This window comes from Linepithema humile, chromosome 1 (assembly GCF_040581485.1).
Source record: "Linepithema humile isolate Giens D197 chromosome 1, Lhum_UNIL_v1.0, whole genome shotgun sequence".
Classification (NCBI taxonomy): Eukaryota; Metazoa; Arthropoda; class Insecta; order Hymenoptera; family Formicidae; genus Linepithema; species Linepithema humile.
The window spans coordinates 17,215,561-17,239,337 of NC_090128.1; the positions used below are offsets into that span (position 1 = coordinate 17,215,561).

The window sequence follows — 23,777 nt, forward strand, 5'->3', positions numbered from 1 at the left end:
ACTGGCCGGGGACAGCCCATTCATTAAAACTGTACAGGTATTGGAAGCATATTTTAAGCCAAAAATAAATATGACGTACGAAAGACACGTTTTTTCGGAATCTAACGCAAAACGTCGAAGAAACGATGACGCAATACGTTACAAGACTGCGGCAACAAGCAAAAAACTGCAATTTTGAAGACGAAGACAGAAATTTGCGGTCAAGTAATTGAAAAATGTTCTTCGACGAAATTATGCCAACGCTTATTGGAAAAATGTAATGTTAAATTGGACGAAGTGTTAGAAATTGCAAAGACAATGGAAGCAGTTTCGCTACAAACCAAAGGAATGGAGGGGAGAGTTGTGGCTCGTGTGGTGGAAAAAAAGAAATACGTGAAGAAAGGAACGTCGAAAACAGTAGACGGTGTCGAATGTTTTCGTTGCGGATACAGAGGGCATAAATATACAGACGACAAATGCCTGGCGAGAGAGAAGACCTGTAATAAATGCGGGAAATCGAAACATTTCGCATGAGTGTGTAAGACAAAAGCGAAGACGATCAACAACTACGAAAAAAGGGGACAAAAAAAGGGAATTTGAAGACTCGATGAGAAGGACGAAGAAGAAAGTAATCACGCGTTTGGTTTGAAAACAAGGAAAGAAGTCAACGCCATGAAAGGAAAATGCGTCAACGCGGTAGTAGGTGGTATTATTCTGAATTTATTAATAGACTCAGGAGCGTCGTGCAATATTATAGATGCGGAGACATGGAAATGGTGTAAATCGCGAGATATTAAATGTAAATCGAAAAAAACGGATGACAAAAAGATATATGCATACAGACAAGATAAAGCGTTAAAACTGTTAGGAGAATTTGATTGTAATGTTGAAGTTGGAAATAGAGAAGCGCGAGCAACATTTTTATTATTAAAAGGAAAAGAAAGAGCACTTTTGGGGTTTGAAACGGCAACAAAGTTAGGAATTTTGCGGATAGAAACGGAAATAAGTAATATTCATAATTTTGAGCAGAAACAAGATTCAATTTATAGCGGTATTGGTAAATTAAAAAAATTTCAATTAAAATTGCCTATTGATAAAGAGCACCCGCCTATTACACAATCCGTACGACAAATTCCGTTTAAATTACGCGATAAAGTCGAAGAACAAATAAAAACTCTTATAAGTCAGGACATTATAGAAAGGGTAGAAGGCCCAATTGCGTGGGTTTCTCCGGTAGTACCGATACAAAAGAAAAATGGTGAGATAAGACTATGCGTTGATATGCGTCGAGCAAACGAAGCGATCATAAGCAAAAGGTATATCCATTGCCAGTTTTAGAAGATATCCTAAACATGATTAGAGAAAATAATTGGTTTAGCACATTAGATATCAGAGAAGCATACCATCAAATTGAATTGGAAGAGGAGTTAAGAAGCGTTGCGAAAGAAAATATTGATATTAGCACATGAAGGTCATCCAGGAATTGTAGCGATGAAACAACGGTTACGAAGTAAGGTGTGGTGGGACGGTATAGATAAAGAGGCGGAAAGATTTGTTAAAACATGTAAAGGTTGTCAATTAGTGCAGCGATCGGTAGAATCACCACCTGTTAAACGAAAGTTACCGGAAAAAGCGTGGGAAACGATTGCGATAGATTTAATGGGACCACTCCCGACAAGAGAAAATCTATTTTTAGTTACAGATTATTACAGTCGATATATAGAAGTAGCTATTTTGAAAAGTATATCTGCGAAAATGTTAAGAAACAAGTTATTTGAAATGTTTGCGAGACACGGTTTTCCGAAAACGATTGTATGTGACAATGGACGTCAATTTACGGATGAAGGATTAAAAGAGTGGTTAGATTGTAATGGAGTAAAAGTCACGCATGTAGCACCGTATTGGCCACAGGCAAATAAAGAAGGCAAAATAGAAGCATCCTAAAGTAGAGAGGCAAAATAGAAGCATCCTAAAAAGATTAAAAATAGCGTATGCGGAAAAGAAAACTGGTGTGACGAATTATTGACATTTTTATTAATGTATCGGTCAACACCACATTCAGTTACAGGAATATCTCCCGCGGAACTGTTATTTAACAGGAGATTACGGACGAAAATACCAGAAATAGATGATAGTAGTCAATTTGTAGAAGCAGAAATTAGAGAACGCGATATGTGGCTAAAAAAAAGGTAAACAATATTATGATAAAGTAAATAGAGCTAAAGAATGTGATTTGCGTCGAGGTGATCGCGTATTAATCAAAACACCGAAAGAAAATAAGTTGAGTCCAAATTTTGGACCAGTAGAATATAAAATAATAGATCGTAAAGGAAATACAGTTACGTTAAAATCAGAAGAGGGAAAGATGTACAAAAGAAATTTAACACAAGTTAAAAAGATAATAGATTTAGAAAGCGAAGATTCGGAAAACGAAGAAGTAAAAGTAGAAAGTGAGAAAGAAAATACGGAAATAAGGAGATCACAACGTGAAAGAAAACCGCCGGAGCGGTATGGCGATTATAGAGCACATTCGTTATACGTAACATAAAGCGGCGTAAAATTAAGAAAATTTATGTAAGACAGTGATTATTATTTTAAGGAGAAAAAGGGATGTAGTATAAGTATGCGGTACTGACGCGTGATGTCGCGAGGAGCGAAACAAGTGAGCATGCGAAGATGCGCGTAAGTAGCGAGTAGCGAGTAGCGAACCGGCATGGTTACGAGTTGTACGGATCAGACATTGGGGATCAATAAAGATATTAAGTAAGACACTACGGACGGTATTCATAGTCATTTCTTATATTTAAGATCGTCTTAAGTCGTCGTCATCGTCGTCTTAAGATACTAATATGGCTTTTTGATTGGTTCGTAGCATTTTAAGACAATATTTAAGACAATCTTAAATATAAGAACGGACTATGAATACCGGCCTACAACTTCCAAATAATTTTATTAATGACGAATTGAAACTACAATCTTTCTACTAAATAGGTATGCGACAAAATTTGTTCTCTGTCATAATTTGTAATTTCTATCAACTTGACCTCAATTACTAAGATATATAATTATTTAGATTTGTAACGTTAGCATTGAAGATGACTGAATGATCAGCCGAAACGTTTGCTGCTTATGAGAAACATTTATTAAAATAAAAGATTCTAAGAACCACGATCTTCTTTGGCTTGAGATTCTCCTGCTACTTCATCGGTTTTGCGAGCCTAAACTTTGAGTTTTTAATAGAATTTATCAAGAAATAATTGTTAATATATTTTTTTAAACATTTTTTAAATTATTTATTTTTAATAATGTTTGTTATAAATTATTAATTATAAGTATTATTATGTAGTTTTCATTATTTTATTAAAATTTTGAAGATAAGCTGCAGAAGAAATTTTGCAGTTATTTTAATGAACTGTAGCTGTTAACAATAATATCCAAAAATAATCGTAGCTAGCAGAAAATAGAAAATAGAAAATAAATAAAATTAAAATGTTGTAAAATTTAAGTTATGTAAAATAAAGATTGAGAAATAATGAATTTATTATTTTATATTTACCAGGTTGTGCAGAATTGACTATAATCCAATCATCTTCGTTTAACTTATGAAATAGATATTTCTTTTGTCGCCGACATAGCCAAAAATATTTATAGACAGACTCCTTCAAGAATGATTTTGTCGTATATGTAATTAATATTGGATGCTGTTTCGTGTTATTGACGGTATAATTACAACTGAGATATGAGAATACTGTTATATTATTCAAATAATCTCGTGTCACATATACTATAGGATATTGTTTTGCCATCATTATAGTATTTACCATGTTTTTTATATCAAATTTGAGTGGAATTTTCGAAGTATTTAACGCAGTTTGCATAATATTCCATAAATTATTGGTTTTTTTTTCATCTGTCTCATTAATTGTCTCATTGATTTGTCTGTAAAATAAAAAAATTTTTTAAGGGGATCTTGGAGTCTGCCAAACTCCAATAGCGCGCTATCATTCAGATGAAACTAAAAATGATTGACATTATCGACGTAATGTCCGCGTATGTAAACTTGTTTGTGTTAGTAATTCACTACATTGACGTATGGTCTGCATACAGGGTGAGTCAGTTAAAGTGTTACAAATTTATATCTCGGAAGCATTTTAGAAAAAATGTTTCATACAAAAGCTTTGTGACTTCGAGAAAGACATAAGATGGATGGCGTCATTGGTTTGATCTTGAATAGTCGTTTGAAGATCACATGAAGGTCACTTTTAATTTCTTAAATGAAAACCCCCATTTTTCATTGCATATTTTTGTAGCTTACCTCGAGAGATTTTCAAAACACTATAATAAAATATTTTTTCATTAAGTACTTTTCAAGTTATGCAGTTTGAAAGTTACGGTAGAATAAAAAAGAAAGAAAATGAAGCAACGCGCTCACGCGTTCAACCACTGAACTATGTACATACTGGAATGGGCACTGAATCGCTTATTGCGAACCGAGAGAGAACCATATGTCATGTATTGATGTCCTTTTTAGTATAGTCAAGTTCAAAACTTTTGATCGTTGTTTAATTGACATGGGTAGGCAGAGCCGGCAACTTAGCAGAATTCCGAGTGTGGAGTTCTGCTATCGGTTAGGCGGGAGGGGCGGGGGAGGAGGGGAGGTGGCCAGACAAATTGTAACAAATTTTTACAAAATGGGGCCTTTAATTTGTTGAAAAACGTGAAAACAAAATATAAGCTTGTTTTGAAAATATATACATAATTTTGGAACAAATTGGTCAAATTTTGAGTGTGGAGTTCTCTACATATTCCATATATAAATGCCGGCACTGGTAATAGATACAATCGGTACAATACATTGACTACGTTTACACGACTCCGATTTACGCCGAAGTTATAACATCGATGTTATAACTACTGATGTTAGATGCCGTGTAAACGCTATTTTACGACGAAGTAACTACATCAATGTAATAACTTCGTCATAAAATAGCGTTTACACGGCATTTAACGTTCCTTCATCGTCCCTCGCCTACAACCGGTTTTACTGAGGTAACCTTCTCTCTATAGATCTTGAGTAGTTATCGATGTTATAACTTCGGCGTAAATCGGGCCGTATAAACGTAATCATTGAGCTATACAACACATTGGAGAACACCTTGAGTGTGGGGCTGGTTCCACTGGGCAAAAGAGAGAGCTATATTGCCGGGGGACGTCCATCTTCTTCGCAATGTTTTTGATTGACTAGCGATGATTATCTGTATTGTAAAACCCAAACTAAAAACATTCTCCGAGAAATTCCATTTATTTGAAAACAATTTTTAACCATAATTAAGAGATCTATAAAAATTTTTATAAATAATATATAATATTATTACTATGATGAACCTTTTTACGAATGAGATCATGGACAGTCATTAACTGCTACTGAGACAAATGTTTTTAATAACAATAGTAGACGAAAAAGGAAATAGACGTCCCCTGGTCACTATTGCTTGCCTTGTACCAAAAACTACACATTGGCTCTTAGGGGAAGGTGCTCTCCAGTATGTTATATAGCTCAATGCTTTAAGTTTACGGCCAGTACTTAACGCAACGTAACGCGTTACGAAGAAGCTTGTGCGGTGGCCCAAAGAAGGTGTGTGCCGCGAGAATCGGCTGAAAAGCTGAAGTAATTTTGAGTACTGGTTTAAAACAAGGGTAAATATGCATTCTAAGTTACACAGCACAGATTTTGTTGCGTTCTAGATATGTTGTAGAGGAAGTTATTATGAGTAATTCCTCGCAAAAATTAGGTGGCGGACAACATTGGTTTAGGACAGCGCTTGAAATTAGTTGCACATTTCGGGCCGATTCAGGAAACGACGCTTCCTGTTCCCCCACTATCGCCCGGCCGCTGGCGGTCGAGCCGCCGATAGCTCTGGCTCAGGAGCGTTTTATATTAGAAATAGGCTGGATTGTTTAGGCAACTCTCAGGAAATCGTAACATTTTCTTCACTACATAAATAATGTTTATTTTTATTAATACATAATATATATATATATATATATATTTAATTATTAATGAAAATAAACATTATTTATGTAGCAAAGAAAATATTACTATTTTCTGAGAGGTGCCTCAACAACCCAGCCTATTTCTTATATAAAACGTTCCTGCGTCAGAGCTATCGGCGGCTCGGTCGCCAGCGGCCGGGCGGTAGTGGGAGAACAGGAGGCGTCGTCTCCTAAATCAGCCCGAAATGTGCAACTAATTCCGAGCGCTGGTTTAGGAGATATAACAAATAAAAGTTTCACAATTTTAATGCTCTACTTTAAGTGTTATAAGCTGATATTACGAGCAGTAAAGTTTATGTACGTTATATTAAACTATTGAAGAATGTAAACAAAGCTACATGGTCATTTTGTCATATTTTGTCAACAATCGGCTTTTCCTATTTCTCGCAGTTAATTATTTTTAAATTTAACTCACAGTTGAGAACATGGTGACTTGTGAATAACACCGTAACTGCAATTTCTCACAATCACATAAGTGACTTCACCAGTAAAGACCTTAATAATGGTGAATTGTATCTACGTTGTTTTAAGTACAGGTATGTGACACAAAAGATTTAATTATTTATTTAATTTATTAAGCAAATTTATTATCTTGACCTCAATTGTATATATAAAATCACTAAGATGTATAATTATATTAGGACCTTGAATAAGTTCTCGCTGTTTTTTTTGTTAAAAAAAAACATTAATTTAAAATATAAGGCTTACAATAACTTTACTCAAAGTATTGTCCATCATTAGAGACCACTTTCTCCCATCTTTCTGGCAGTAATTGAATCCCCCGTCGAAAAAACGATTCATCTTTTGACGCAATCCATGAATCGACCCATTTTTCGGTTTCTTCGAAAGAATGGAAGCGCTGCTCGCTCAAACCATGCGCCATCGACCGAAACAAGTGGTAATCCGAGGGGGCTATGTCCGGTGAATACGGCGGGTGAGGTAGAACTTCCCATTGAAGCGTTTCCAGGTAAGTTTTGACTGGTTTTGCCACATGTGGCCGAGCATTGTCATGTAACAAAATGACTTTGTCGTGTCTCTGCCCGTATAGTGGCCGCTTTTCTTTTAGAGCTCGACTCAAACGCATCATCTGAAGTCGATAGCGAGCTCCCGTGATAGTTTCATTAGGTTTCTTCGTCTTCAAACTTTGTCGGTGCTCCAGAACGTTCTTTATCTTCAAGGTCAAAGTCATTATTTTTAAAGCGCCTAAACCAGTCTCTGCATGTCGTATTCGACAGAGCATTGTCACCATATGTTTCAACAAGAATTCTGTGTGCTTCAGCTGCAGATTTCTTTTGAATAAAGCAGTGCAATAAAATTCCCCGCAAAAACACTTTATTTGGCACAAAAGTAGACATTTTCGCAATAGGTAATTAAACACGTGGTTGACACTGTGGTAAACTGTATCTACTAGAATTTGAGGTTACATATAGTACTACTTAGCTGATGCGTTTCCGTACGAAATTCCATGCACAGAGTGCCGCTACGCCATCTTTTAAGAAACAGCGAGAACTTATTCAAGGACCTAATAGATAAAAAGGAACACTAAAGATGGTTGAATGATCAGCCGAAACGTTTGTTAAACATTGGTTTAATAAAAAATATATATCAAGAAATACAATCTACTTGGGCTTGAGATCCTCCTACCACTATATCTATTTAATTATTTTTTTTTTACTTCTCATTCTGGTGAAAAATATTTACGGAATACGTTTGCAGCATTGACAAAGTTTTAGTCGCCGAAATACTGGCTTTAAAATAAAATTTTATCGCGATACGTTATTCTTTACACATATTTATTTTGCAATTTGTGATACACTACCTAATCTAACCTAAAACACTGTTTACACAAACCACTCGTTCTCCGCGTCAACTGATCATACAGAACTGAAACTTCACACAAAGGTCGCTAAGGGATATCACAATATGGTTCAAGTATTGACTGATAAATCGTGCCCCTAGTATTGTCGTAAAAATATCAGTCCGGGTATTTATAGACCGCACTGTGTACAGTAGACTGTTATAGTAAGTATTCTTCAATACTTAACCTCCCTTAATACCTAAGTGTTGACGAATACTAATCTCTAATCCTTAATATTCACCAATACTGACTGTCAATACTCAGTATTCATCAATACTTAACTCACTCAATACTTTAGTATTGACCAATACTGACTCTTAATCACGGTGTAAGAATATAAAGTGATTTCACGACCATTGTATTCTATCAAAAAATCTGTGATCAAGATGTCATAGTTAAGGCATGTCACACAAGATGTCACGTTGGTGCAAGATCCCAAGTAAAAAAAGATAGAAGATGTGGATAGATGTGAATAGAAAAGGATAGATGATGAATCTCTAAAGCACATCTATATATAATTATAGTCCTAAATAATACAAATTTTTTAAAATAAAACTTTTAACATTGTGTATAAAAATATATATTACTGACAAAATATTTTTTTATTTTTTTATAACAAATTATTCTTAGTTAAATTTTCAGAAAAAATAATTAATAATGTATTCCAGTCTTTATAGAAAATTAAGTTTCTTTAAGAAAATAAATATTTATAATTAAGTTCCGCAGGACAATAAAATTTTAATAAAATTTCTATATATGTATATATACAGGGTGTCAATTAAGTCCCGGGACGGCTGAATATTTTTTCATGTAAGGTATTTTTGAAAAAAGTCAAGGTCATTTCTGAAGTAATTTTCAACGAGGAATTCAACGGTGACCTTTAATTTGACCTTGAGCTTGACCTTCAAGGTCATTTCAAGGTTAGGTTAGGTTTTTTAAATAGAAACCCCTATTTTTGATTTCAAAATCTAATAGCTGGTGTCAAGAGCTTTTCAAAACACTATAATGAAGTTATTTTTCATTAAATACTTTTCGAGTTATGAGGCTTGTAAATTACAGTATTTTGACATAAAATACAAAATATCTTGTAAAACATTCAATTTTTGGGAATCTTACCTTAATACTTTTATGCATAAAATAATGAGACGAATCAATTGGTATAAAGAAAACACATAGTTGCTTTCAAGAAAAAATATATAGTTTGCAACATGCAACTGCATACTTTTTCTTGAAAGCAACTATGTGTTTTCTTTATACCAATTGATTCGTCTTATTATTTTATGCATAAAAGTATTAAGGTAAGATTCCCAAAAATTGAATGTTTTACAAGATATTTTGTATTTTATGTCAAAATACTGTAATTTACAAGCCTCATAACTCGAAAAGTACTTAATAAAAAATAACTTCATTATAGTGTTTTGAAAAGCTCTTGACACCAGCTATTAGATTTTGGAATCAAAAATAGGGGTTTCTATTTAAAAAACCTAACCTAACCTTAAAATAACCTTGAAGGTCAAGCTCAAGGTCAAATTGAAGGTCACCGTTGAATTCCTCGTTGAAAATTACTTCAGAAATGACCTTGACCTTTTTCAAAAATACCTTACATGAGAAAATATTCAGCCGTCCCGGGACTTAATTGACACCCTGTATATATATATATATATATATATATATATATATATACATATATATTTAAAGTCCCTCAACACGTAGCCACCTAGCGGTTCAATGTGGAACAATGACAGGAAAATCACAAAAATTTGTTGCCGTGAAATTACCTTATATTCTTACACCGTGCTCTTAATACTCAGTATTACAACCTGAATACTAATTGTAAGTATTTATTACAATCTCAATACTAAGCATTGAGCCTCAATATTTATTTTCCGTAAGAGTATTAGCAAATACTTCAACATTTGATACATTTTCATTATTTTTTGATGATTTGCTTATCGGAAAAATATTGAATTGGACAAATGTTTGGGCTTCATTTTTATGTACTACACATTCTTCCCCTAATTCAAACATGAAAAAATGGAAGCCGATTATAGTCGAAAAAATAAAAAAATTTTTAGGACTGCGTATTATAATGGGAAACATTCACATGCTTATTCTGAAGTCATATTGGAATACAAATATACTATAATACCATCCTTTATTTGGAAAAACAATGTCTAGAAACTACTTTGAGTCTATACTTCGCTGTCTTTGTTTTTATGACGAAATAGACGATATAAGACAATCACATCGCTTACATAAAATTGATAAGGTATTGACACAATTACTGCAAAATTTTCAAAACACTTATTATCTGAGTCAAAATTTATCAATAGATGAGGCTATGTTCTTATAGAGAAGTCGTTTTTCCTTTAAACAATATATTCCACAAAAAAGCAAAATATGGAATAAAACTGTATGAATTATGTACTCCCGACGGATTCGTATTAAATATTCTTATTTATTCAGGAAAGGACACTGTTACTAATGAAAATGGTCATGCTGCTTGTGTTGTCTCTGAGTTGTTAAAAAATTATATAGGAAAAGGTCATACTGTTTATATAAACAATTTTTATAATAGTGTCGAATTAACCACGTTCCTTTATAACGATAAGACGCTCGTTGTTGGAACGCTTAAAAAAAATCGTAAAGGTAATCTCAAAATTGTACTTGAAAAAAAATTAAATACGGGAGAATTTATTTTTAGAAGGAAAAGTAACATTTTAGTGCAAAAATGGAAAGATAAACGGAACGTCTTAACAATATCAACAAAACATAAGACATTGTTACAAGAAGTACTGTGTAGAAATGGAAAAAAAAATAAAATCTTATATAATTATCGATTATAATAAAAACATGTTTGGAATTGACAGATTGCGATCAAATGTTAGCTTATTATTCTACACCACGAAAATCGATACGCTGGTACATGAAAGTTTTCTTTCACTTATTTGATGTGGCAATTTGGAATGGATGTTGGTTGTTCAATAAAGTTAATTCTGTAGCAATGTCTTATGTAGACTATAGAAATAATATTGCATTGAAATTGCTAAATGCCGATAGCGTAATACCTACGCTTCAACGTAGCAATGATTTAAATGTACATTTCCCGATAAAATTAAATAAAAGGTTGAGATGTCGTGTATGCGCAAAAAAAAGCAGCGCACTGCCATTTGGTACGCATGTGAAGTTTATAAAACTAACAATAACGCTCTAATAGGTTTATGCTTTGATAAATGTTTTAAATATATCAAAAAATGTAAATAAATCACATTTTACTTCAAAAATAGCTTCTATTTATTAATAATTACTTAATTATTACTTAATTATTATTACTTAATTATTATTTTCCAATAAATAATCTATTCATTTTTCTAAAATTGACGTGTCACATATGTGTGACGTGTGGTCTATATTCAAAATATTTGTCTCACAGCTCAGTGTCACATATTTGTGACACGTTGGGAAACATGTTCATTATTCCTATTTATTACATTTCATGTGTGCATTCATGAAAATTTGCAATATATTGTACAAAAATACTAAAAACAAAGCACGGTCTGTGTTACGCGTTTTCTCAAATCGACCGTGGTAGCGAACGTGTTAACGTTTTTCTGTTAGTAAAGTGTTTACTAACTCGTACATAGTGCAATGGAAGAGGAATTGGAAGTGTCGTTAATGTCATTTCCTGTGAAGGAAAACAAAGCAGGCCAAGTAAATATTGATGAATAAAAATTAATAATTTCCCAAACAGTACGCGTGTCCAAAATTGGGACATAAGACGTCTTTAAACATTCAACTGTGTAATTTAAATATATTACAACGATTTCGATTTGACATTACATTGAAATGTCGACATTATTTCACCAACTTAATTTTCTTCCCGGGCCCGAGTGTATTGTATTTGCGTATACGGTACTGACAACGAGTAGCGTGCATTCTCTCCCCACTTTGTCCGCTATACTTCTCCTATACGCAGACCGAACCTACTCTCTCGCTGGACAGAGTATAGCATGGTAGTGTCCATTCCAGTATTAGCCCAGTCAATAAAGTGAAATTTTATCAAAATCTCAAAATAATTCGCGGAAATCTGATAATTTACAGAGGTGTTCCGTTAGTGTCTGCCAATTATGTTTGAAAAACCCCCATGATTCCCTCCCCCCCCCCTTTTGCTTCGCTCGCAATCACACTGAGAAAAAAATCCAGCGACTCTAATCGGAAAAAACCGTTTGAACATCTTATCCGATTGATTTTGAATGGATTTGGAACTATCCAATAAAATGATGGATGCCTTTATCCGATAAAATAAAATTTCCAATGAAATATGAACGGATAATGAGCTGCGATTTACTTATCCGTTTAAATTGATATATAATATGATCAGACATTGCACTTGATCGGATAAAAATAAGGTATTTTTTCCGATCAAGCTGAATGTTCGATCTAATGTACTATATCCGATTAAAATATTATCCGACAAAGTGTAATATCCGATGGAATACAATTTATCCGTTCAGAAGTCCGATGAAATACATGTGTACACATTTCGAAGTCGCGCGTGCACTGGTAACTCGATTGTGATTGGTCGTGCTAACAGTCGTACCGATGGGCCCAGCGTGCACGAGCCTGTACTCTATTGTCTCGTGTTCGTTATCGAAGCAGCGTGAAGGCAGTGTGACGCAATATTGTGTGCAATATTATATATATAATAGTGTATTACATGTCAATTATTAAGAAGTGAAAGAAATGAGTTGTAATACAGTTAGAACTGTTCTTGAAAAACTCAAAGTAGAAGAAGAAGTGATACAAATATTCAATTTCTTAATATTAATTGGTATATTTAAGGGGAAAATTCCGATCAGATGTTAGATCTATTGATCGGACATAATATAATCGGACTATTCGTTCAAAAAGTAACAAACGGATATTTTTTAATCGGAATTTTTTGATCGGTCATTTCAGCCTTTATCGGTTATTTTTTTCGTTTGAAGGGATCGATAATATCCGTTTGTTACCTTTTGAATAAATTTTCCGATCAATTTTAACCGGATTTTTCTTTCAGCGCAGAGAAAAAAGGTTTTTGCGACATAAAATTTGAAATTCCGCTTTGGAGCAAAATCTATTGGTAGTTTCTTCGCAATACTCAGTACGAGCAAGTAAGTAATTTGTCTAAAACCGCTTTTGAAAGAGAAACAAACTTTTATTAAAAGTTGTTACGCGCGTATTATTTGCGTTGCCTTACGACACGTACTACACCAATTAGGCAGCATGGCGAGTTGTTATTTGGGACCAAAAACTGATCATACCGAGCGAGCACCCAAAGTTCACTCCGCGCGATCTTGAAACCATCCGGAAAGCCAGTATTGAGCGAAAAGAGGACATTGCCGAAAAACTCTCTACAGGGAGGTACTATGCGAGTTCATAAGAAGTGCCGTAAAGTCTAACTAAAACAAAACAGTATTGTTTTACTTTTCAAAAAAATTGTCGTATATATTAAACCTTTCAAAAAAACCTGTCATATATATTAAAATTTTCAAAAAAAGCTATCCTATATACTTCTTACAAAAAAATATGATATCAGGAAATGGCACCAAGTGGGACTAAAGAACTATAAAAAAACTTGTACACTATTTCTATAAAACTCTTCTATAAAACTCTTGTACATAAAGCTGTCGTATATATAATTAATTATATTATATACTATATTTTATCTTATTTTACATATATTATACTATATATACTATATATATTATTAGATATACTATATATATATAAGACAATTATCCTCTCTTAGGTCGTTCACGGATAATAATCGACACAATATGTTTCTCTGTAAACAAAGTTTAAAATTTATTCACTATTCACAACTATTTACAATGTTCACACTCTTACCTGTAAACAAAGAAACGACAATTAAAGCCTATTATTATCCTTTTATTTACACTAACTTAATCTCTAGTCTTTCACAATATCTTTTAACTACTTTATCTTTCTCTCCTAATTCTTCCTTGCATACGTGTGCTCGTTTCTCTTTGTCTATCTTTTCCTCTCGTCTCTGTCTCCCTGTCTGTCGATAATCAGTCGATGTATTTCTCGTATTGCTCGTTCCATCTAGCGGGGTCAGTTTGCATGGTGCGCCGAGTCCGAGGAGCGCGGCTCGTTTAAATTGAAGAAAATACTTTTTCTTTACATCTCCCCCCCTAGGATGAGAATCGTCGCAGCGCATTCTCACCTTAGGTTTTCCGGTTTAATCCTCTTCATCTGTGTCCTCATCCATTCCCGATATTGGGATCAGTTTTGTTATGTGGAACAAGCTTGTCTCTGATTTTTTTCTATTAGTCTTAATTTTGTATATCGAGTTCGATATTTTTTTCGTTATCTTAAATGGTCCAATTCTCAAATCGTCTAGCTTTTTCCTGTTTAATCTATTACCATTTTCTATATATACCATGTCACCTGTATTAAACTCGTGATGTTTCCTATTTTTATTAAATAATTTTTTATTATAATCATGTGACTTAATGGTTCTTTCTAGGGCTAATTTCTTATCTTTCATCCAGTCCTCCTGGTGTTGTCCTCTTCTTAATTCTTTAGGTAAAATACTTGTGTCCGTGCCATCCAGCAGATACTTTGATGCAAAACCAGTGACCGTATGTTCTGTCTCATTGTATCTTTCTACACATTCCCTAGCAACCGTTGTCCAAGCTTTTTCCTTTTTACCTTCTTTTATTTTACATCTTATTTTATTGACTAGCGTCTGGTTTAATCTTTTGTTTAAGCCATTTGAAAATGGTGCATTTACAGCAGTGAAAATCAGTCTAACATCGTTTTCTTCTAGGTATTCTTTAAATTCCCTCGAATTGATGCCTGGGTATTGGTCTGTGAGTATTGTTTCAATCTTGTCTGTTTCTAGTACGTTTTTTACTAGCTTGATAAAATCAGTAGCATTTTGTGTCTTCGAAGTTGTAATAACTGCGTATCTGGTAAAATGATCAACCAGTAGGTGAAGGTATTTTTTGTCGATCTTAGTCCTCCAAAGCCTCCAATAGTGTCTATTGACATTATTTCAAACGGTCTGGTTGCTGGTCCTAACTGTGACATCAGACCATATTTTTCTTGGCTTCTAGACTTATTTTTGGTACATATTTCACATGTCTTGCATATTTTTTTTATATTTTCTGTTAGATTTCTGGCTGTATAATATGGACATATCTTATTTATTGTTTGTCTAATCCCTATGTGGCACTATTCATAATGTATTTCTTTTATTATCTCTATACTTGATTCTTCGGATAAAATTATCTTCTCTTTATTTCTGATTTTTCTATAGAATATTCCATCTTTTTTAATTAATTTCGCTTCCCTTTTCTTTATCCATTTATTTTCATTTTGGTCTATCTTTATTTCCTCTATCTTCATTAAATTTACTAATTTCAGTACTTCTTCCGTATTCTCGCTTGGTTCTAATACTGGATTTCGGCTTAGGCAATCCGCTTCGGCGTTATCTTTTCCTGGGACATATTTTATTTGAAAGTCGTATTGTGATAAATAATAATTTATGTCACCTAGTTCTTCATCCGTTTTAGCTTTGATGTTCATGTTCTCTAGCGGTTTATGGTCTGAATACACTTCAAATCTTCTACCGATCAACCAGTGTTGCCAATATTTTACCGCTTCTTTGACAGCCAGGCTTTCCAAATATATCGCTTTTTTTCTTTTTTGGGATTCGTTTAATTTCTTTGAGAAGTACGCTACTGGCTTCTCTATTTCGTTGTGCTGTACCTGTTTTAATACTGCGCCTATACCTTCAAGTGATGCGTCTGTGTAAATCCGTATAGGCAAATCTTTGTCGAATATCTCTAGCACTGGTTGAGAGCATAGCAATTTTTTTATTTCTGTAAAAGACCTTTCACAATCTCCTGCCCATATAAATTTTTCATTTTTCCTCAATAATCTATGTAGTGAGTCTAACAATATCGAGCTTTTCGGTATGTACTCATGATAAAAATTGACTTTTCCTAAGAATTGTCTGATATTTTTTTGTGTTTTAGGGGTTGGAAAATTTTGAATTGAAATTAAATTATCTTTCACTGGTCTCACTGTATTGTTTTCTATTATGTGTCCGAGATATTTCACTGATTTTGCTGCAAATGTACATTTTTTTAGTTTTAACCTGAAACCTTCATTTATTATCGCATCCAGTACTCTTTTTATATGTTCTACATGTTCTTGAAATGATTCTGAAAAAATTAATATGTCGTCTATATAGTTTTCTGTGAATTCTTTAAGATTATGTTTTCTTAATATGTTGGATAAAATTCTTTGGAAAATTGCTGGTGACGTCTTTAATCCGAATGGTAGGCATGTCCATTGAAAGTGTCCATCCTGTGTTACGAATCCTGTTTTCTTTCTATCTTCAATGCGTAGTGGGATCGACCAAAAAGCAGAATTTATATCTAGTGTAGTATAGTATTTGCAGTTTCTTGTTTTTATTATCAGGTCGTCTATTAGTGGAAATGGTTGGGCCTGTGGTATAATAATCTTATTTAAGTCTCTGAAGTCTATACATAATCTAGATTTCTTTCCTTCATCTCTTTTATAGGCTAATGTCACTGGCGCAGCGAAAGGGCTGTAGGATTCTTCAATTATTCCTTTCTCTAGTAACTTCCCCACTTGCTCTTCAATTTCTTTTTTATTCTCTATTGTACATCTGTATGGTCTTTTACTTCAGTATTTATCCACAATTAGATCTATTCTAGCCTCATAGTCTGTTACCGAACCGATGTCATATTTGTCTTTTGCAAATATGGGGTTATATTCTTCTATTAGTTTTTTTATCCTGGTTTTCTTTATATTATCTAAATGGTCTAGAATAACTTTAAATTCATCTTCTTTGATGTGTTCGTTAAAATTTACGAAGTATTGTTTATTTTTATTGTAATTATCTGTTTTTATTTTTAAATCTGGTTCTTTCTTTTGTGAAATTTGTAAATCTTCGTTCTGTATTAATTTAAAGTTTTTTATCATATCTAGCCCAATGATGAAGTCCTGAAAATTTTCTTCTTCAACTATGTACACGTCCATTTTTTTTCAGTATCAAATATTTTTATCTTAATTGTAATTAATCCTTTTGTTGTTCCCACACCATTAACCGTTTTCAAGTATATTTTATTTACATCGTTTTTTTTTTCTTTTATTTTAATCAGTCTTGAATTTATAAGTGATACCTGAGATCCTGGATCATATGTTCCTTGAATTTCTAGCTTATCTTCTATTAATAGCTTGACCCTGATTAATGGTGTATTTATTCGTTTTTTTTCTCGGTGTTTAACTTTACATCAATAACTGAGTTGTTACCTACTAAATTTGTTGTGTTGGTATATTTTCCTTCGTCTTTTGTTTTGAACCAACATTTTTCTGCAGGGTGATATCTAATGCCTTTATTCAAACTTTCGCATGTTCTGCACGGTTTTTTTTCTTCACTTTTCTTTTTATATCCAAACTCATTTTTGTGTAGATAAGCTTTTTTATATATTAGATTTTCATATTTCCTGACTTCGTTAAATAAAGCGGTTGAATCTTGGCATTGTTCTCTGTCTATTTTGTTTATAATAAATTCTGGCAATTCAATTGCTATTAGGGTTGTCAGTGTTTTTGAATCTATATCTTTATTCATGTACTTAACAAAAGTCTTTCTTTCTTTATTGCATAATCCGTAAGTGCTCCTTCTTTATATCTAAATGATAAAGCATATTTCACAGTGCTCTATCCTTTATCCGCAAAGGTCTCTAAAAATCTATCTTTCCATTCATCCCATCTGGCCTCAACAGTTAACTTTGTTAATGTTGCACAGTGCCAGTCTGAACAGGATCTGTCTAAAAACAATCTTAGTATTTCTATCTTTGTTTCATCTTCTATAATGTCGAATCTTGTACACTCTTTCTCGAATGTTTCTATCCATTGTTTCGCGTTTGAATGTTTGCTGGTAAATTTTTCAATCATAAACTTTTCCGAAATTTGTTTTAAATTCTTCCCTTCTTCCTTTCTTTTTGATGACTCCACAAGTTTTTCCAATATTTTTGTTAAGTTATCATTTTGTGTTTTATCTTCTGATTTTTCCTCGTCTATTTCTTCTAGATATTGGTTCTCAAATTGCAAATTCTGGTCTTCATCTATGTAAATATTTTTTAACTCTTTTGTCATTTTTATCCACACTTTTCTTTTTTGGTGTCTTGTTTTCAGAGTGTTTTTTAATTTACTATAATTTTCTGTTTTTGTTAATTCCTTGTGATAACCTATATGTCTAAACTCTGCAGGTAGGACATACCTTTTCCCTTCCTCTGTATTAATTGAGGTTATACTAATTATATTTGTTTTGTCATTCTTGTTTGATGCTACTACTGTAAACTCAAATTGTAGTTTTTCCATATTGACTAAAATTGTCGTTTTATAAGACAATTATCCTCTCTTAGGTCGTTCACGGATAATAATCGACACAATATGTTTCTCTGTAAACAAAGTTTAAAATTTATTCACTATTCACAACTATTTACAATGTTCCCACTCTTACCTGTAAACAAAGAAACGACAATTAAAGCCTATTATTATCCTTTTATTTACACTAACTTGGTCTCTAGTCTTTCACAATATCTTTTAACTACTTTATCTTTCTCTCCTAATTCTTCCTTGCATACGTGTGCTCGTTTCTCTTTGTCTATCTTTTCCTCTCGTCTCTGTCTCCCTGTCTGTCGATAATCAGTCGATGTATTTCTCGTATTGCTCGTTCCATCTAGTGGGGTCAGTTTGCATGGTGCGCCGAGTCCGAGGAGCGCGGCTCGTTTAAATTGAAGAAAATACTTTTTCTTTACATATATTATAAAAAAATTAAAAAAATATTTAAAAAATAAAAATATTTATTAAAAAACGCAAAAAAATTTAACGCTGCTACAGTAAACTACATGTTAATTTCATTACTTTGAGGTGTAGCAGCGCCAAGTTTTTTTGCGTTTTTTAATAAATATTTTTATTTTTTAAATATTTTTTTTATTTTTTTATAATATATAGTATATCTAATAATATATATAGTATATATAGTATAATATATGTAAAATAAGATAAAATATAGTATATAATATAATTAATTATATATACGACAGCTTTATGTACAAGAGTTTTATAGAAGAGTTTTATAGAAGAGTTTTATAGAAATAGTATACAAGTTTTTTCATAGTTCTTTAGTCCTACTTGGTGTCATTTCCTGATATCATATTTTTTTGTAAGAAGTATATAGGATAGCTTTTTTTGAAAATTTTAATATATATGACAGGTTTTTTTGAAAGGTTTAATATATACGACAATTTTTTTGAAAAGTAAAACAATACTGTTTTGTTTTAGTTGTGACAAGAACGTGTACTTGGCGCCTTTTTTTTACCTTTTTTTAAAAAAGGTAATTTTTTGATAGATATTTCTTTTTTTTTAATAATATATATACGACAGTTTTTTTTATTTAATATATACAACAATTTTTTTGAAAGGTAAAACACTGTTTTGTTTTGATTGTAATAAAATTGACTAGAAATTATAAATATTGTTGGAACTAACTTAGTATACATAGAACAGAAATATTAAACTTTGAGTTATTTAATTTTATTTATTTTAGACAAATCATACACTAAAGTCTCTAAACAATTGTCACATAAGGCATAGTGATAATTGGTATGATTGTATAAATTTTAATTTTATCATACTTTCTGTCAAAAAAGCACATGATTCGAGACTTTAGTGTATGATTTGTCCAAAATAAATAAAATTAAATATCAAAGTTTAATATTTCTGTTCTATGTATATAAATCTGAGCGCCGCCATATTAAAAATCTGAGTTGAGTGCGTTCTGATTGGTTGCGTGCTGACGACGCTGACCAATAAGACATGCGTTACATTTTAGCGTGACATCCGAGAAAAATGATGATTTTTTAGATTTCTCGACTTTGGATGCATATATCGTGATTTATAAAGCACACAGAGCAAAAACAAGCATATTTTTCTTATGTAATTTGGGTATGCGCTTTCGATTAAGCCTATTACCAACTCAATCGGCCCAGCCGTTATTAAAATCCGATAATCTCGGCTCATCTGAACCTTCCGTCTCGCGTAAAGATACACGGTCGGTCTTGCGCTGCGCGTGAACTTGGCGCGAGACACTACCGTGTCTCTTGATATTTGTCCCGAGAACATTGCTAAAGTAAAGCTCGTAGCGTTAAATCAGCCAGAAATCCTGATGCGTCAAATGTAGAATATATCGCAGTATATTAAAATTATTGAAAAAGAGTAAACTTTACGGAATTTTATATTTCAATTCATTGTCAGTCAAGTTGGGCCAAGAGGGTAAAGTCAAGGTGGATATATGTTGAATAGATTAATTCATTCACTGTTTTTGTTTCATAAATTATTTTCCCGTAGTCACTACAAGCGAAACTTCAAAGTGTAATATGCGCTGATAACTAACTTGCATATGACAACGCGCTGCGCACGAAATGCAGCGATTATCTATAAGGGTGTAATGTGAAAGGGATGCTTTAGCAATAATTTAATTTTTTTTCGCAAATATGTAATAACATGTTATTTTTATATTTATTTAATGACTATTGCTCAACACAAGTGCGGTATAAACGATGCGTCATGCAGCGCGACGCATATAGTATGATACTGATGACTCATTTTTGAAAGATGCGATTTCGGAACATAATAAAATCATATATGGTTGAATTCAGCGTAAAAAATGCTACAACTTTTGTCATTACAAAAATTTTAAAATTCAAAAAAATAATAACAAAGGGTGGGGGTAAATAGAAAAAAATTACATTTTTTGAAAATTTTACTACACAGTTATAAAGCCCATTACAAGCCATACAACTTCTATTTGAAACATTTTTTTATATCTCCTACGGTTTTGGCGATATTTACACACAAAGAAAAAACCCGTTTTTTTCAAAGGGATGTTTCACCCCTTAAATTTGAGTTAGAGCCGGTATAAAAAAATACGTGTCTCCTCAAATTGTATGTTTTACAACATATTTCAAGGAGAATCAAATCGAGGGAGGGGGACACTTGTGAACATCCCTTGTTAGATCTATTTGACTGCATTTGTAAGATGTATTTGACTGCATTGTATGTTACCGTTCCTCCACTAATCTCCACAGTACAGTAACTCTTGCTAATATGCAGTAATTAAAAATAAACAGTTAAAAATTTTTCAGGTGTGTAATCTTTTGATAGAGGTAAATGTTAAGAAACAAACGTGGCTAATCGAGTAAAGCGAGTGGCAGGAACATTGAAAATCTTGTGTTTGAAAACTGCTTTTGTAACATTTTTTTTCCTTTTTTGGATATTTGTTACTAGCACTGTACCATCAAATAAATTATTAGATAATGCTTTTGGCTAAAAAATATTATTTTATATTTATTAATAATAATTGCATATGTTAAATTGCATTTTGTCGCAATATGTATGTTGTAAAATAACTTCATTTTTCTATTTACAATAGCAAATCAGTACTATTTCTAAAATAATTAGTTATTAGTTTAATATATGCAAATATATTATTAATATATGTAATAATATTTTTTAGCCAAAAAACATTATTAACTAATTTACACTGTTAGAAATATGGAAAAAAGAAAAAAAAAGTTGCTAAAATCAAGTCTCGAATACGGGACGTCGAATATTTTAGGCACTCGTTTTACTCGATTAGAAGTGCTTGTTTTTTAGCATTTGTCGTCCGCTATGTATTTACGTCGGCTCGATGGTAGCAAGACAGAGACATCCGCGCTCTCTCTCTCTCTCTCTCTCTCTCTCTCTCTCTCTCTCTCTCTCTCTCTCTCTCTCTCTCTCTCTCTCTCTCTCTCTCTCTCTCTCTCTCTCTCTCTCTCTCTCTCTCTCTCTCTCTCTCTCTCTCTCTCTCTCTCTCTCTCTCTCTCTCTCTCTCTCTCTCTCTCTCTCTCTCTCTCTCTCTCTCTCTCTCTCTCTCTCTCTCTCTCTCTCTCTCTCTCTCTCTCTCTCTCTCTCTCTCTCTCTCTCTCTCTCTCTCTCTCTCTCTCTCTCTCTCTCTCTCTCTCTCTCTCTCTCTCTCTCTCTCTCTCTCTCTCTCTCTCTCTCTCTCTCTCTCTCTCTCTCTCTCTCTCTCTCTCTCTCTCTCTCTCTCTCTCTCTCTCTCTCTCTCTCTCTCTCTCTCTCTCTCTCTCTCTCTCTCTCTCTCTCTCTCTCTCTCTCTCTCTCTCTCTCTCTCTCTCTCTCTCTCTCTCTCTCTCTCTCTCTCTCTCTCTCTCTCTCTCTCTCTCTCTCTCTCTCTCTCTCTCTCTCTCTCTCTCTCTCTCTCTCTCTCTCTCTCTCTCTCTCTCTCTCTCTCTCTCTCTCTCTATATATATATATATATATATATATATATAACCGAACGGCCGAGTGCACACGGACGCGTGACGTAAACATTTCTTAGTTAATTGGGACTCGAGAGCCGGGAGCCCGGTAGGAGATATCGCATCACTGCATTTGACCACATGTCAGTGTAGTGAGTTATCTGACAAACAAATACGTATACATGGACATTACGCCGATAACGTCAATCTTATTTTTAGTTCCATCGAAATGATGGCGCTTTCGCATTTTAGTTCAGCTAGCACTCCAGCATCTTAGTAAAAATAATATTTTAATTTTTAAAATCAACAATACGCTGTTTTGTATTGTAGACAAGATAATTTGATAGGTTGAAGAAGTTTGTACCTATGTTTTTTGATAGTAGAATTTAAAGAACGTCATTCTTTCTCAATGTTCAATTTTTCTATATAATAATTATGTCCAAAAGTAATACTTACTGCATGTCTACATATTTTTGGATACTCGTCCAAAACACATTCTGAGGTAATAGATACAATAACATGTACCATATAACAGGTGCTGTAACAATTAAAATTACAAAATACTTATTAAGTAATTTACAGTATATTTTTGTTTTATTTTTATAAAATTGTTTTTATACATATACAGGGTGAACCATTTAACTTGGCACAACGGAATATCGTAAGAACTATGCATTTTGAAAAAAAATGTTTTAGACAAAACTTGCTTGGTTTCGAGGGAGAAACATAATAGCGTCATTGATTTTTAAGTTGGTGGACGTTTTCAAGGTCAATCCAAGGTCAACTTTTTTTTAAAATGGAAACTTATATTTTTCTTTACGACATATTATTCTATGTAAAAAAACAAACAACTTTTGTCTGAATCATTTTTCCATCCGACTTCCATATTCGAAAATATAAAAAAATTCAATTGTTTTTCAAAATATTTTATTATAACATTTTTGTTACATTTGCAACTGTGAAACTCACTTTAATAAATGCTCAAAGTGATAATCTTGCACTTCCAAGCACTTATTTACACGTTTTATGAACGATTGATGCACAGATAGTAGAGTTTTTTTCTTGATACTTCTGCAAGCATTTATGATTCGCTCTTTCATATTTTCTGGAGTTGTTGGTGAGTCATGATATACCTTTTCTTTAAGGTAGCCCCATAAAAAAAATCCACTGGTGTAAGATTAGATGACCTAGCCGGCCAGCTGGACTACTTCGACCTATCCAACGCCTATTATAATTTCGATGTAATACTTGTTGTGCAGTATGTGAATAATGCGATGGGCAACCATCATGCTGGAACCACATATTCCGTCTTTCTAGGTCGGGGTGGTCCAGTCCGTTGGCCGGCTAGGTCACCTGATCTCACACCAGTGGATTTTTTTTATGGGGCTATCTTAAAGAAAAGGTACATCCCACGACCCACCAACAACTCCAGAAAGTATAAAAAAGCGAATCATAAATGCTTGCAGAAGTATCAAGAA

The 23,777-nt window shown here is 33.1% G+C and overlaps 1 protein-coding gene and 1 long non-coding RNA gene across 5 annotated transcripts in view; both read right to left on the reverse strand.

Moving 5' to 3' along the window:
* The window catches only part of LOC105670194 (aminopeptidase N-like), a 59,298-nt gene that overhangs the window by 18,086 nt on the left and 17,435 nt on the right, over positions 1-23,777 (reverse strand). For all 4 annotated transcript variants that reach the window (XM_067347405.1, XM_067347404.1, XM_067347406.1 and 1 more), the window contains exons 6-7: positions 22,756-22,837; positions 3,536-3,918 (exon numbers count right to left, since the gene is read on the reverse strand). In XM_067347405.1, coding sequence (XP_067203506.1) covers positions 3,536-3,918; positions 22,756-22,837 — 465 coding nt within the window. The remainder of the gene's footprint in view (positions 1-3,535; positions 3,919-22,755; positions 22,838-23,777) is intronic.
* Positions 13,714-20,495, reverse strand: LOC136998409 (uncharacterized). Its single transcript, XR_010888974.1, has 2 exons — positions 18,459-20,495; positions 13,714-18,396 (listed from the first exon to the last, which is right to left on the reverse strand). It is a non-coding gene; the product is annotated as an uncharacterized lncRNA (long non-coding RNA).